Source organism: Salvelinus alpinus, chromosome 14, assembly GCF_045679555.1.
Source record: "Salvelinus alpinus chromosome 14, SLU_Salpinus.1, whole genome shotgun sequence".
Classification (NCBI taxonomy): domain Eukaryota; kingdom Metazoa; phylum Chordata; class Actinopteri; order Salmoniformes; family Salmonidae; genus Salvelinus; species Salvelinus alpinus.
Window position 1 is genome coordinate 11162258 of NC_092099.1, and position 17256 is coordinate 11179513.

General features: G+C 42.5%; 1 protein-coding gene across 3 annotated transcripts in view; it reads left to right on the forward strand.

Annotated features, from left to right (window-relative positions):
• The window catches only part of LOC139538406 (acid-sensing ion channel 4-A-like), a 175368-nt gene extending 158112 nt beyond the window's left edge, over positions 1–17256 (forward strand). Inside the window, exons 2-11 of one of the 3 annotated variants that reach the window (XM_071340397.1) lie at positions 2772–2916; positions 3884–4011; positions 4119–4272; positions 10092–10145; positions 12077–12230; positions 12755–12846; positions 13073–13152; positions 13639–13746; positions 14057–14210; positions 14450–14557. In XM_071340397.1, the coding sequence (XP_071196498.1) occupies positions 2772–2916; positions 3884–4011; positions 4119–4272; positions 10092–10145; positions 12077–12230; positions 12755–12846; positions 13073–13152; positions 13639–13746; positions 14057–14188 (1047 nt within the window). In that variant the 3' untranslated portion in view covers positions 14189–14210; positions 14450–14557. Of the gene's footprint in view, positions 1–2771; positions 2917–3883; positions 4012–4118; positions 4273–10091; positions 10146–12076; positions 12231–12754; positions 12847–13072; positions 13153–13638; positions 13747–14056 lie in introns of all 3 variants that reach the window. The other 2 variants (XM_071340396.1, XM_071340398.1) reach the window with 2 other exon arrangements.

The following is a 17256-nucleotide window of genomic DNA, read 5'->3' on the forward strand; positions in this document are numbered from 1 at the left end:
TTAATGTGGATAGCATGTAACTATCCAGCTGTTCGTACCAGTGTTGGCGTATACATTTTTTTAAATGAATAATTGTTTCTAACCTTTGTGTGAATGTAGCTATCTATTACATTCATTAAAAGTTTACCAAGAACACTGGTCCACAACACGATTTATCGTAAAGGTGTATATTGTTGTAGATACATGTGAGGGATTATTTTAGAATAAACTGTTAGTGTAATTTGAAAATACTATGGTACAGGATGTTTGGTTTTTCAGAGACGATGCCATGTTCCTCCTTGGAATTGATAGTCAGTCCTGTTACCTTTGCTAAATTTGGTGCAAGATGTAACAAGGGGGAAATGCTCCATCAATCACACAGGCTATTGGAGAGACGAGAGAGAGAGGCTAAAGCTGAGAAATGAATCAGTGGAGGCTCTGTCAACAAACATTTCCAGGCTGAGATGATGGAAAAACTTCCCCTGCTCTCTGTGGACGTAATTTGCCAATACCCCGGCGTTATCACAAGTTTTAGGGCAGAACTCAGGACTATCTCTGTAAGTGTGTTTTTTCTTTCTTTAATTCCTCTTCCTCTGTAAATCGAGTGCAGCGGTGGAGGCTTAAGTATGTCAATAAAGCAGGCTAAATCAATGATGGGGTGCAGCTTACCTCCTCTGCTGCTCTGTGCTCGCCTTCCACAGATTAAACCAACGCACACTAATAGCACGTCAGTCAAAGAGGGCGGGTTGCACACTATTGTCCTCTTCGTACACCATTGGCTTAACCACAACTACACAGTAGGGCTTTAAATCATTTGATGACATATTTTTCTTCCTACATACTAGGCTACATAATCTATATGTACCCATTTCTTGAAGGATCATAGAGTAGATTTTTTTGGGGACGATTATTATTATTTCTTGGGGGGGGGGGGGGGGGGGTTACAGGTACATTATCCATTTCAAATTCTAAGTTTATAAAACATATACCTGTAGGCTGCCACTCAAAAAAACAAACAATTAAACTGTAAGATATACTTTAAGTGATGATGAATTCAGTATAAACAGGAAAACAAAAAAAGTGGGCCTCCACCTCCAACGTCCCCTCCCAAACCAGCCAACATGTCCCTATCCAGTGCTGCCTGCCAGTGCTGTTGCCTGATTGATTGAGCGATTCAAAGAGCTAAGCATTTAATGTTTACATTCATGCAATTCAAAGTTAATTTTGAAACTTTGCCCCAGAAGCATTTAACTGCAGGGCACTCCCACATTATATAGGGGAATGGGCCTACCTGATTTAGGGGACAGCATAACCATTTACAGGGTGTGTACTGTACTGTACATGCCTGTGTTTTAGTAAACATCCCAGTTTGGTTAACAGTGGCTTAAAGGGGAAATATGGGATACAAACAACACCAAAACCAGTGTTAATGACTGTTGTGTATGGTGCACAACAGCCAGCTGCAGAGCCATATGACAGTGTACAGGTTTGGTTTGTGTGTAACTATTTGAGATCAGAGCACACCCTGTGGTCTGTAAATTAGTACTTGTGTGTTGTCTAATGTTCAACCCTAATTTAGTCATCAGACCACTCGTTGTAAAGTTTGTGCTTAGGGTTGCAAAATTCTGGAATTCCCAGGTTTTTCAGAAATCTCTGTTGGAGGATATTCTGGATTTCCTGCTTATTCCTTCCTGTTCCGGGAATCTTCCAACCAGAATTTCTGAAAAGACTTGGCATTTTAAGAAAATTACTGGAATTGTGAAACCCTACGTGTGCTGATATTGAAGTAAAAACAGGCTTGTTACAGAAACATACTGGATTTGGCACCATTGTTATTTTACTGTCAACCCCACTGTCTCATCTGCTGATTTTGTTTGTCATGTGATTTCCTCATCTTTCATTCTAATGCTCCACAAGGTTCATGGTGTCAAGTCAAAATAATATAATTGTGTCACTTTGGCTTGTACTGTAAAGAGATGAGGCCCATAAACAAAGGAATTCAATGTTTCCCTAAAAGGCTGCTGTCAAGCTTTCAACAGATATTCTACCTCAATTTTAAATGCTTCTGTCTTTTATCTTCTCTTATCACCGTAGATAAAAAGGAACACTTAACTTTGTGTGATCAGTTTGTGGAATCCTTAATGGATCGTTAGTGGGTGTTTGCTCTGTAAATTTGAAGAGCAAACTACATTTTTATCATAGTCATAAGTATGTAAAGTATATAGGTATACATTTTTTAATGAGTTATATGTTGTATGTTTTTATAGTATAATAAGGATCAAGACTGTTGGTATATCACTCTCCCTTCAACACACATCTCCTAGGTTTATTAAATCAAATCAGATTTTATCAATCACATGCGCCGAATACAACAGGTGTAGACCTTACAGTGAAATGTTTACTTTACAAGCCCCTAACCAACAATGCAGTTTAAAAAATACGAATAAGAATAAGAAATAAAAGAGTAAAATTAATTAAAGAGCAGCAGTAAAATAACAATAGCGGGACTATATACAGGGGGTACCGGTACAGAGTCAAAGTGCGGGGGCACTGGTTAGTCGAGGTAATTGAGGTAATATGTACATGTAGGTAGAGTTATGAAAATGCATTGAAAATATTCTGGGTAGCCATTACATACAGAGAATGTAGACCAGGTAGACCTTCTTTATTTTCCTGGTCCATGCCTCCAACTTCATTTCTACACCATTTAAGTACTGTATGAGTCTGTTACAGCATAGATGGATATTGTCATGTTATTATGACATTTCTGATATTAATATATTCTCCCATAGGTCTATACAAGATATGGAAAATGCTACACTTTCAATGGGAACAAGTCGACGTCCAGGAAAACCAAGCAAGGTGGAATGGGAAATGGGCTGGAGATTATGTTGGATATTCAACAGGACGAGTATCTCCCCATCTGGAAAGAGACAAGTAAGTCGTAAACCTTACATGTTGTTACGGGATCTGTTTCTGTTGTCATAAATCAACCGTATTCTACCCCATCTCTGAATCGTGTTTGTATAGGACACTAGTGATACATTTTTGCAATGTCGCCACTATCCTGAATGCTTTCGTAAAATTATTATTGTAAGGGATAAATCTGTTGACAGTGCTGTAAGTCATGTACACTAAACAAAAATATAAACGCAACATGCAACAATTTCGACGATTGTACTGAGTTATAGTTCATATAAGGAAATCAGTCAATTGAAATAAATAAATTAGGCCCTAATCTATGGATTTCACATGACTGGGCAGGGGCGCAGCCATGGATGGGCCTGAGAGAGCATAGGCCCACCCACTGGGGAGCCAGGCCCAGGCAATTTGAATAATTTTTTCCCTACAAAAAGCCTTTATTATAGACAGAAATACTCCTCAGTTTCATCAGCTGTCCATTTCCGCAGTCAACATGCCAATTGCACACTCCCTCAAAACTTTAGACATCTGTGGCATTGTTGTGTGACAAAACTGCACATTTTAGAGTGGCATTTTATTGTCCCCAGCACAAGGTGCAATGAACATGCTGTTTAATCAGCTTCTTGATATGTCACACCTGTCCGGTGGATGGATTATCTTGGCAAAGGAGAAATGCTCACAGACACGTGAACAAATATGTGCACAACATTTTTGAGAAATAAACTTTTTGTGCATATACGACATTTTTGGGTTCTTTTATTTCAACTAATGACACATGGGACCAACACTTTACATGTTGTGTTTATATTTTTGTTCAGTATATGTAGATGTGATCATTGTCAGTGTCATGTTTTTCTCAAACGACTGAGATCGGCCTTGTCACAATTAGCCTTCCCCTAGGATTGATGGATAAAAGGCTGAATGAATCCACTCTGTACGTGTGTCTTTGTACTGCCTACACGTGCCTCTTTTATCCCGGAAGATGAGACGTCGTTAGAGGCAGGGATCCGCGTGCAGATCCACAGCCAGGATGAGCCTCCCTACATCCACCAGCTGGGCTTCGGAGTCTCCCCGGGATTCCAGACCTTTGTTTCATGTCAGGAACAAAGGGTAGGCCCCGGCACCGCTTTCACCCAGATTACCACTCTCTCAGTACTTATCCTCACCCCCGAGCCGTGTGGCTCAGGCATGGCTCTAATCAATCACTCTGTGCTTAGCTGACCTACCTGCCCCAGCCCTGGGGGAACTGCCGCTCCAACAGCGACCAGATGATCCCAGGATACGACACCTACAGCATCAGTGCCTGCCGCCTGCGCTGCGAGACCAGGGAGGTGCTCCGGGAGTGCAACTGTAGGATGGTACACATGCCTGGTAAGTAGGCTACTGTAGCCCTCACTCACTACTCACTACTCATCTGGTATTATATATGATTCCATGTTACCCATTTAATGTACCGCACATACAGTTGAAGTCGGAAGTTTACATACACTTAGGTTGGAGTCATTAACACTCGTTTTTCAACCACTCCACGGATTTCTTGTTAACAAACTGTAGTTTTGGCAAGTCGGTTAGGACATCTACTACAGTGGGGAGAACAAGTATTTGATACACTGCCGATTTTGCAGGTTTTCCTACTTACAAAGCATGTAGAGGTCTGTAATTTTTATCATAGGTACACTTCAACTATGAGAGACGGAATCTAAAATCAAAATCAATCAAAAAAATCAAAAATCCAGAAAATCACATTGTATGATTTTTAAGTAATTAATTTGCATTTTATTGCATGACATAAGTATTTGATACATCAGAAAAGCAGAACTTAATATTTGGTACAGAAACCTTTGTTTGCAATTACAGAGATCATACGTTTCCTGTAGTTCTTGACTAGGTTTGCACACACTGCAGCAGGGATTTTGGCCCACTCCTCCCTACAGATCTTCTCCAGATCCTTCAGGTTTCGGGGCTGTCGCTGGGCAATACGGACTTTCAGCTCCCTCCAAAGATTTTCTATTGGGTTCAGGTCTGGAGACTGGCTAGGCCACTCCAGGACCTTGAGATGCTTCTTACGGAGCCACTCCTTAGTTGCCATGGCTGTGTGCTTCGTGTCGTTGTCATGCTGGAAGACCCAGCCACGACCCATCTTCAATGCTCTTACTGAGGGAAGGAGGTTGTTGGCCAAGATATCGCGATACATGGCCCCATCCATCCTCCCCTCAATACGGTGCAGTCGTCCTGTCCCCTTTGCAGAAAAGCATCCCCAAAGAATGATGTTTCCACCTCCATGCTTCACGGTTGGGATGGTGTTCTTGGGGTTGTACTCATACTTCCTCCAAACACGGCGAGTGGAGTTAGACCAAAAAGCTCTATTTTTGTCTCATCAGACCACATGACCTTCTCCCATTCCTCCTCTGGATCATCCAGATGGTCATTGGCAAACTTCAGACGGGCCTGGACATGCACTGGCTTAAGCAGGGGGACCTTGCGTGCGCTGCAGGATTTTAATCCATGACGGCGTAGTGTGTTACTAATGGTTTTCTTTGAGACTGTGGTCCCAGCTCTCTTCAGGTCATTGACCAGGTCCTGCCGTGTAGTTCTGGGCTGATCCCTCACCTTCCTCATGATCATTGATGCCCCACGAGGTGAAATCTTGCATGGAGCCCCAGACCGAGGGTGATTGACCGTCATCTTGAACTTCTTCCATTTTCTAATAATTGCGCCAACAGTTGTTGCCTTCTCACCAAGCTGCTTGCCTATTGTCCTGTAGCCCATCCCAGCCTTGTGCAGGTCTACAATTTTATCCCTGATGTCCTTACACAGCTCTCTGGTCTTGGCCATTGTGGAGAGGTTGGAGTCTGTTTGATTGAGTGTGTGGACAGGTGTCTTTTATACAGGTAACGAGTTCAAACAGGTGCAGTTAATACAGGTAATGAGTGGAGAACAGGAGGGCTTCTTAAAGAAAAACGTACAGGTCTGTGAGAGCCGGAATTCTTACTGGTTGTTAGGTGATCAAATACTTATGTCATGCAATAAAATGCAAATGAATTACTTAAAAATCATACAATGTGAATTTCTGGATTTTTGTTTTAGATTCCGTCTCTCACAGTTGAAGTGTACCTATGATAAAAATTACAGACCTCTACATGCTTTGTAAGTAGGAAAACCTGCAAAATCGGCAGTGTATCAAATACTTGTTCTCCCCACTGTACATATGAGATGGGTAATGTAGGGTATGTAAACATTATATTAAGTGGCATTGTTTAAAGTGGCTAGTGGTACATTTTTACATAATTTCCATCAATTCCCATTTTTAAAGTGGCTGGAGTTGAGTCAGTATGTTGGCAGCGGCCGCTAAATGTTAGTGGTGGCTGTTTAACAGTCTGATGGCCTTGAGATAGAAGCTGTTTTTCAGTCTCTCGGTCCCTGCTTTGATGCACCTGTACTGACCTCGCCTTCTGGATGATAGCGGGGTGAACAGGCAGTGGCTTGGGTGGTTGTTGTCCTTGATGATCTTTATGGCCTTCCTGTGACATCGGGTGGTGTAGGTGTCCTGGAGGGCAGGTAGTTTGCCCCCGGTGGTGCGTTCTGCAGACCTCACTACCCTCTGGAGAGCCTTACGGTTGTGGGCGGAGCAGTTGCCGTACCAGGCGGTGATACAGCCCGACAGGATGCTCTCGATTGTGCATCTGTAGAAGTTTGTGAGTGCTTTTGGTGACAAGCCGAATTTCTTCAGCCTCCTGAGGTTGAAGAGGCGCTGCTGCGCCTTCTTCACAACGCTGTCTGTGTGGGTGGACCAATTCAGTTTGTCCGTGATGTGTACACCGAGGAACTTAAAACTTTCCACCTTCTCCACTACTGACCCGTCGATGTGGATAGGGGGGTGCTCCCTCTGCTGTTTCCTGAAGTCCACAATCATCTCCTTTGTTTTGTTGACGTTGAGTGTGAGGTTATTTTCCTGACACCACACTCCGAGGGCCCTCACCTCCACCCTGTAGGCCGTCTCGTCGTTGTTGGTAATCAAGCCTACCACTGTAGTGTCATCCGCAAACTTGATGATTGAGTTGGAGGCGTGCATGGCCACGCAGTCGTGGGTGAACAGGGAGTACAGGAGAGGGCTCAGAACGCACCCTTGTGGGGCCCCAGTGTTGAGGATCAGCGGGGTGGAGATGTTGTTACCTACCCTCACCACCTGGGGGCGGCCCGTCAGGAAGTCCAGGACCCAGTTGCACAGGGCGGGGTCGAGACCCAGGGTCTCGAGCTTGATGACGAGTTTGGAGGGTACTATGGTGTTAAATGCTGAGCTGTAATCGATGAACAGCATTCTCACATGGGTATTCCTCTTGTCCAGATGGGTTAGGGCAGTGTGCAGTGTGGTTGCGATTGCGTCGTCTGTGGACCTATTGGGTCGGTAAGCAAATTGGAGTGGGTCTAGGGTGTCCGGTAGGGTGGAGGTGATATGGTCCTTGACTAGTCTCTCAAAGCACTTCATAATGACGGAAGTGAGTGCTACGGGGCGGTAGTCGTTTAGCTCAGTTACCTTAGCTTTCTTGGGAACAGGAACAATGGTGGCCCTCTTGAAGCATGTGGGAACAGCAGACTGGGATAAGGATTGATTGAATATGTCCGTAAACACACCAGCCAGCTGGTCTGCGCATGCTCTGAGGACGCGGCTGGGAATGCCGTCTGGGCCTGCAGCCTTGCGAAGGTTAACACGTTTAAATGTTTTACTCACCTCGGCTGCAGTGAAGGAGAGCCCGCAGGTTTTGGTAGGGGGCCGTGTCAGTGGCACTGTATTGTCCTCAAAGCGGGCAAAAAAGTTGTTTAGCCTGTCTGGGAGCAAGACATCCTGGTCCGCGACGGGGCTGGTTTTCTTTTTGTAATCCGTGATTGACTGTAGACCCTGCCACATACCTCTTGTGTCTGAGCTGTTGAATTGCGACTCGATTTTGTCTCTGTACTGGGACTTAGCCTGTTTGATTGCCTTGCGGAGAGAATAGCTACACTGTTTGTATTCGGTCATGCTTCCGGTCACCTTGCCCTGGTTAAAAGCAGTGGTTCGCGCTTTCAGTTTCACGCGAATGCTGCCGTCAATCCACGGTTTCTGGTTTGGGAATGTTTTAATCGTTGCTGTGGGTACGACATCGTCAATGCACTTCCTAATGAACTCGCTCACCGAATCAGCATATTCGTCAATATTGTTGTTGGACGCAATGCGGAACATATTCCAATCCGCGTGATCGAAGCAGTCTTGAAGCGTGGATTCAGATTGGTCGGACCAGCGTTGAACAGACCTGAGCGCGGGAGCTTGTTGTTTTAGTTTCTGTTTGTAGGCTGGAATCAACAAAATGGAGTCGTGGTCAGCTTTTCCGAAAGGGGGGCGGGGGAGGGCCTTATATGCGTCGCGGAAATTAGTATAACAATGATCTAGGGTTTTTCCAGCCCTGGTAGCACAATCGATATGCTGATAGAATTTAGGGAGTTTTGTTTTTAGATTAGCCTTGTTAAAATCCCCAGCTACGATGAATGCAGCCTCAGGGTGTGTGGTTTCCAGTTTACAAAGAGTCAGATAAAGTTCGTTCAGGGCCATCGATGTGTCTGCTTGGGGGGGAATATATACGGCTGTGATTATGATTGAAGAGAATTCCCTTGGTAGATAATGCGGTCGACATTTGATTGTGAGGAGTTCTAGATCAGGTGAACAGAATGACTTGAGTTCCTGTGTGTTGTTATGATGATCACACCACGTCTCGTTAATCATAAGGCATACCCCCCCGCCCCTCTTCTTACCAGAAAGATGTTTGTTTCTGTCGGCGCGATGCATGAAGAAACCAGCTGGCTGCACCGACTCCGTTAGCGTCTCTTGAGTTAGCCATGTTTCCGTGAAGCAGAGCACGTTGCAATCCCTGATGTCTCTCTGGAATGCTACCCGTGCTCGGATTTCATCAACCTTATTGTCAAGAGACTGGACATTGGCGAGTAGTATGCTAGGGAGTGGAGCGCGATGTGCCCGTCTCCGAAGCCTGACCACGAGACCGCCTCGTTTGCCCCTTTTACGGCGTCGCACAGGGTCGCCGGCTGGGATCAGATCCATTGTATTGGGTGGAAGGCAAAACACTGGATCCGTTTCGGGAAAGTCATATTCCTGGTAGGAACGATGATGAGTTGACGTTAATCGTATATTCAGTAGTTCCTCCCGACTGTATGTAATGAAACCTAAGATTACCTGGGGTACCGATGTAAGAAATAACACATAAAAAAACAAAATACTGCATATTTTCCAAGGAACGCGAAGCGAGGCGGCCATCTCTTTTCGGCGCCGGAAGGAAATACTAATTGAGTGTATGTAAACTTCTGACCCACTGGGAATGTGATGAAAGAAATAAAAGCTGAAATAAATCCTTCTCTTCTATTATTCTGACATTTCACAACCTTAAAATAAAGTGGTGATCCTAACTGACCTAAGACAGGGAATTTTTACTCTGATTAAATGTCAGGAATTGTGAAAAACTGAGTTGAAATGTATTTGGCTAAGGTGTATGTGAACTTCCGACTTCAACTGTATGTGTAGTCATGGCAGGAGTCTTATTTGGTATACAAATCTGCTTCTTTTCATTCCTGAATGGAGGGCCTTGATGTAACATCCCCTGTAGAGAGACACCTGACCTCTCTCCATTGAGAGTAGGGTGAAAGATTTCCTGTGCAGTCATGCTACTCTGATCATAAGGATGCCTCTGCTCCTCAGTGCCCCCGACGTTAATGTCCCCAAATCAATCTTCCCTAATGCAAATTGAAAAGGCGACTGTTCCTAAAACATTAACTCAAAGAACATTTTGTTGTCTGCTCGCCACACATATTTCCCACGATGAATTGTGCTCCTGATGAATTCCTATCATTAGTGGCCCCTGTGCTGTGTTTGTCACTGTGATGAGGTGAATCATTGATTGTTTTTTAAAGACTTTCTAAATATGCCTTTGGGGTTGGGCCCCGGTGCTCCATTTCTCAATGCAAACAGAGGAGGATGCCCAACGTGGCCGAAAAATTGTGAATGGAACTCATCTTCCCACATCTACTTGCGTTTGTAGATGAATGATAAGCTAGTGTTCTCAATGAGAGTTTTTCATGTTGGCAGCAATACGGATGGTGGCCATTTTAGTTTTTTCTTGATCAAACTAATTTCATGTTTTGTACTCCAGGAACTGCTGATATCTGCACTCCCAGTAACATCAAATGTGTTGACAAGGCGCTTGGTAAGAAATGTTTTTCTTTTTTACTATAATAAATGGTCCCTGAGTGAAATGCAGAATAATTATTTACATTATAAGGAGAAATTGGGTTTCAATGTACTGGTAGGGATTGCCTAGGTAAAGATTACAAAATGACATTGCCTCCATGTTGATATGACAATTGTTGGAGTAGAAAATGCACAAATTGTGAGTGACAACGATGCTACCTAACTGCTTACTCATCTTCATTGTCTGAGCTTTCACGATACATTTGATATTCCTTCACTGAACCAACTCCATGTGGCTGACTCCCCACTGGCTGGCTCTGGGTTATCTCTGTGCAGAGGTGCCTTGTCTCAAAGATATTATGGTGGTCATAAAAGAGACGCTTTATTATGTGATGAGATGTATCAGTACAATTATGATCTTCGAGCCTAATAAGCCAGAAATGTAATTATCTTCCTCTTCAAAAGGATTTCAAGCCCATTTAATGGGTGGGTGCGCTAAATCTAGATATATATCTTACAAGAATGGCTCATATTTATATCTAGCTGTATTCTCGACTCAATCAGAATAAATTTAAGGTAATAACTTAAAACATTATTTATATTATATACAGTAGGTGACTTTTTGTGTGCCTCAGTCTAAGAATAGAGTCTGTGTTGCCCCTGCATACAAATAACCTCATTATAAGAGTTATAAAACACACAACTCACCAAATTTGGATAACAGTTTTTTCTAACTGAATTGAATTTTGTCGTGAAAAGAGGGATGAGTTGAGTAAGGCCTGTATTGTTGTCTATGTTGATGCAGTATATAATATTTTTCTTTTAGTGCCATGAATGAGAAATTGTTTATGCATTTTTGTGTTAGTGTGTGTGTATGGGCGTGTGTGGCCAAAATAAATATCGAGACTTGCCATGATCTCAGTATGCATACTAAGCATGTAGTAAATAAACATTGATAAAGGTATGGTGCTGGAGATAATGAATATGAGGTTAAAAAGTGGTGGAATTTCCCTTTAACTTGCTAACTGAAATACGCGTGCATCCCATTTGTAGACAAGTGCCCAGGAGAACAAGGGCCTCACTTTGTGCATGGCAGGTGTTCTATCATCACTGGAGTCTATTGCTCATTAACGATCACCTGGCTTTAGACCGGCCTATTGGCCCAAGCTATATCCCAGAGCCAAGCTAACACACTGCTCTGTGTTCCAGGCTATGCCCCAGGCCCAGGTCTTAACACTCTGCTCTGTGTTCCAGGCTATGTCCCAGACCCAGGCCTTAACACTCTGCTCTGTGTTCCAGGCTATGTCCCAGACCCAGGCCTTAACACTCTGCTCTGTGTTCCAGGCTATGTCCCAGACCCAGGCCTTAACACTCTGCTCTGTGTTCCAGGCTATGTCCCAGACCCAGGCCTTAACACTCTGCTCTGTGTTCCAGGCTATGTCCCAGGCCCAGGCCTTAACACTCTGCTCTGTGTTCCAGGCTATGTCCCAGGCCCAGGCCCCCAACAGTCTGCTCTGTATTCTAGGTATTCTCTCGTGGACAGGCTACGTAAACATAAATCGTACCGTAGATCTGTCATGATACAACGGGATGCGTAAGATAACGAGCAGCATTCGTTCCGGTGCTTTGGAAAATCCAGATTTTGTAGGTGTTAGCATCTTTTGAATTTCGGAAGGGGAGGGGACATTTGGTCCATAGACTTCCCCGTAACATGCATAGACAGAGGGTGGAGCTCTTCATTCCAGTTCCGACTCTCGTTCTATCTCTTCTCTTAACATGTATGCACCCAGAACTTAATCGAGCATCTCACCAATTACGCAAGACTTCAGTTCTGGTTTAACCGAGATTATGTTCGAGGCTATGTCCCAGACCCAGTCTATTACATTCTGCTCTGTGTTCCAAGCTGTGTCCCAGACCCAGGCCAAAACACTTTGCTCTGTGTTCCAGCTCTTCTCCAGAAGAGCACTGGGGACACCTGTCCCTGTGAGACACCATGTAACCTGACTCGCTACGGCAAGGAGCTCTCCATGGTCAAGATCCCCAGCAAGGGCTCCGCTCGCTACCTGTCCAGGAAATACGACAAGTCTGAGGAGTACATCAGGTAGAACTGACGTGATTACTTACATTACTGTGACCTGGAAAAGATCAGTGCTGGAAAATGGAGACACCCTCAGAGGGGTTGGCTACACATCATGTGTGTCTCAAATGGCAACCTATTCAGAGATACTATATAATATAGGGCACTACTTTTGATCTGAACCCTATGGGACCTGGTCAGAAGAAGTGATGAGGGTTCCATTAGAGACTCAGCCCATGCTTCTCATGTTCCCTGCCAGTGCTGTTAAAATCTTAAAGTCCCCATAATCTGTGAATTATTAACTTGATTCATTTTAATTTTAATTGAAAGTGCCATCATGACAATTTATAACAACCACAAAAATGACATGGTACAGTATATATTTATTTTTTTATATTATCCTGGTAATATTATAGAGCTGCGGTTGAGGTGAAAAGGAAAGTGGAATTTTGTATTTTTCATAATAACACTTTACTATTGGTTATAACAACGTAGACTAAACATATGCAGTTATCTTTTAATATTGTTCTCATTTTCTCCATCTCTAGAGACAACTTTCTGGTGTTGGATATCTTCTTTGAGGCCCTTAACTATGAAACAATTGAACAAAAGAAAGCGTATGATGTTGCAGGTTTACTAGGTGAGTTACTCTTTTCTACTATGACCCCTTTCTCTCTCGCTCTTGTTTTATTCAAAGATAATAATAATTGGGGTTTCATGTGGTTTTAAGATAAGTCTTAATATGGAAACTGCCTGACACTGGTTCTTTGGCTCTAGTAATACATGGAATTTTCAGACAATGGTTTTCAAATATGAGTGAATGAGTAATTATTGGTATCCTTAATATTACATTTCTTCCTTTTCAGGTGACATTGGAGGCCAGATGGGCTTGTTCATTGGAGCCAGTATTTTGTCCATCTTAGAAATATTGGATTATGTTTACGAGGTACATCGTCTATCCTTATAATATGTGCATGAAGCTCACAAAAGGTGACACAAATTTGGGGTTGCAAAATTCCCAAGTTTTCCAGAAATTCTGTGTTTGGAGAATTCCGGATTTTCTGCTTATTCCCACCTGATTCCAACCGGGATTTCTGGAATAACTGGATATTTTGGGGAAGTAATTTTACAACCCTACACACATTTCAGCTGGTCTTGCTCTATAAACACCAAGGACTTTGTTCTAAAATGTCTGCCTCAATCAGTGTCAGCGGCACTTTGACATTTTAAACTGTCACGCGTGGACTAGCACTACTATCACTGCTAATGTGTCAGTTATGAGTGTGAAGGATTTCACTTGTGTTATATGAGGCTAATGATATGGGAAAATCTCCGCTCGCTGAGCTCTGGGACATGCCAGATGTGCTGATGGAGTGAACTCCTGACTCTGCTTGCACTCTTCCATCCCTCCCTCCATCCTGCCTCCAACCAGGTGATCAAGCACAGGCTACAGCGTCTGCTGAGGCCACAGAAGGATGAGAAGAAACAACAAACGACCACTGTTGCCACTGTGGATCTGCAAGATATGAAAGCCAATAAGGTGAGTGGTTTGCTTGTGGAGGGCAGGCATGTAGCGTCAGGCAGGTTGTAGGCCTACGCATCTCTGTGCATGCAGGGAGAGCCCAAAGGGGAATGAGCCTCCTGAAATGGGGTTGTTCAGATCTCTCTGGCCCCGTACACACTCAATTTGTGTAACTGATGTACAACACATTTGGCACAATGGTTGTAAATCGAAATATTTACAACCATTATCACTATAAATCTTTATATCACAAGCTATATCACTGCACATCTTTCAGGGAGATCAGTTTAATCTCTTGTTAAAAATATTGTTTTATCCCATTGTACAGGATTACATCCCCCCAGAGGCAACTTCAATTCCCAGGTCCCTCTCTCATGAGGAACAAATTTACTCCTTGAGTCCATATAAAATCATCCAAAATCATCAATTTTCCATAGACGTAAAACAATTATCTACATGAAATATCTACCATTACATCAAAGGTATTATCATTTTGGTTTATTCAAAAGCAATATCGTTTTGGTTTATTGAGCCAACACACTGTACATCATTTAGGGTTGGTTTCCCGGACACAGATTAAACCTAGCCCAAGACTCAAAAGCTTGCTCAATGGAGAATCTCCATTGAACGTGCTTCTTCGTCCAAGACAAATCTTAATCTGTGTCTGGGAAACTGACCCATTTAGTATATATTATTACATTGTGGTCTTTGTGGCAACCAGGAGTCCAGTGACATGACCAGAAGTCACCCTGAAGGAGCCTACGCCAATACGATTCTACCGAACCACCATCTCCCCCACCACCAAGGACAGCCACATGGAGTGTTTGAGGACTTTGCCTGCTAGACCCAGGGGCCATCTTTCCATCCTGATGACAATAAAATATGTCCTCTCTGGGCTGGATTGGGCATCAAAACAGACCCTGGGACCTCAGTTCTATACCTTTCTTGCTGTCACCAGTGGAAAAAGCTACAGCCAAAGTCGAACACCAAACCTGTGCTGCTAATAGACCACTTGTATGTAAGCACAGATTGGACCCCACAGTACTGTCCGGCTGGAGACGCCCACCTTCGATCCCTATTCTGGTTATTTTGGTACATGGTCACCACATGGGAACAAGACAAGGACTGCATGTCATCTTGAGCCATCTTGATATACTCACCTCCAATATCTTGATTTATGTACCACTCTTAATCTTGTTTCCACCAAACTATTTGTCAATAAGTTCTCACTTACTATTTTCAATCATATCATTGTAAATGATGTAATTATTTACTGAGATATTATAATTTGTATACAAGATGAGACAAGTGGTCATATTCAATCTAACCATTATATAGAGATATCAGCAAACAGAATCAGAGAAAATATTACACTGATCTTTTAGCGCGTTAAACCCCTATTACACTTGCTTTGATGATAGGGCCCGTACTATATACACACCGTGTCTCGTTTATAGTAAAGGTGTGTTAGAGAGTAGTATTATATATGTACTGTACATGGTTCCAACCTGAGTACAAAGAGAGAGCACTGTTTTAAATGGATAATGATTCATTTAATATATAACTCTAATACAAATGTTGGTAATTTATTGATATATTTTAGAGAATATTATTTTTTAAATAATATGATTGTAGCTTCTTCTTGTTTATTAGTGAAACCAGTCAGAAAGGTGATGATTGGAATTGCATTGCTCCAGGCAATGAATATATTTTTCAGATTTACTGACTTGGGTAAAGTTGAAGTTCTTGCAAGCAATTACGGTGTCCAAATTAGGACAGCACTCAAAGGTAATGAATAACAACAAGCCTGACATGGATGAATCATTTCACATTTGGGCCCTTCTGCAAATGCTGTGGTCATTTCAATGACAAAGTCCCCATTAAGGTTGCTTAAGGTTATATATTCTCTAACAGATGTGTGACACAAGTTAATGCCCCCACAGCTTAAAGCCAAAGCAACAAATGAGAGGGTGAATTTTTTGGAACCAAACCAACAACCATTCCCTTTCACTATATGGCAGTCCTGTGGGAAACAGTTTGGAGCTCTTCACAAATCAGGCACACATTTGCGTGTGGGCACTATAACACACATCATTGAACACCTTCAACAGACTGTAGTACCTGATCTCCTCCTTTTAAAGAAAGGGCCAGAATATTATTTTCCCAAAATTCCTATTGGAAGTAAACTGACTTTCAAAATAATTGTTTTACGTCTCCTGCACACTCTCTTGGCATAAATAGTGAATTTGATAAAGAAAAGGCTGATCTAGGACTAAAATGCTGTCAACTCTCCTCAGTGAAACAGTCTCTGTGAAAGACCTATCAAAGACCTTTGAGTACTATCTGACAATCCACTGTGGGTTTAAGACCTCCACCATTTTGTTGGATATTGCTGGGTTATTTATTTTTACCTCGCACTACAGCGTATATGATCACATAAATAGATATCAAGAGGTTATCAACTATTTCTTAATCATTTGGTTTGTGATCTTAATATTGGTAACCATACTGTAGTCGAGTGCTCCGAGCTGTGCTTTGTTAGGCAAGTCCACAATGAAATTACACATTCATCAGCATAGAGAATCCACTGTTGTCCATGTCAAGTAATCGTGGCTTTTAAACATGGCTTTTAAATATTCATAATCATGTGTCAATATGACATTTTCAAAGGTTCCCAATCACAGTCTCTGATGGCATCCTGTACTGGCTCTGCATACAAAGTTTCTCCTCTGTCATCACAAACACTATCCTCTCCACTAATGACAGGCCACACACACGGGTGAATGTGGGGTCAAAACGCAATCTTGACGTCACTTGTTACAGTTATCTATAGGCGGTCAAGTATTTATAGATCCAGAAAAGCCTCTGTCTGTCTGTCTCTACAGCAAAATGTATTTGCTATGTGTATAGCATACATGTATGGCCTGTCTGAGAATGTGTCCATGGAATTCAGAAATAATTTGGTATATAATATAACAACTAGTATGTGCAAATTACAACAACACCTGTGCATATTACTGTGGAACTAAATGGTTGCTGTAGAGCTGACCTTGCCTGATTCCCCCCTTGACAACAATCTGAACATTTTACAATTTCTAAATGTGCCACTCTGCTCGTTCTTTCACTTCATTTCTCTACTCTTGCCTGTTCAGGTTCACAATTTTCTGTTTCGCAATACTGTTTGCATATTGTATATTCACACAATCAAAATCAAGTTCTCAGTAATAAGTTTGTGTTTTGCGATTTTGTCTCATCATGATCTGAATGTTCCACATGACAGAAATCGGTCATATAGTGAGATGGCAATGACGCATGCACCGTTACACTGTTGAGGGTTCAAGAAAGGATCAGAGCAAGTCTATTAAACAGTATGGCATCAATGGAAATTCACTAAGGAAAACGCTGAATACATTTTGTACAGAAGTCTGCTATTGTGACTGTTTCTTCTGTTAGAACACATTTTATAAATGTTATGGTAAGTACAAATATTAAAGTTTAGATTGGTACATTAAAATGCCTCCTATATGA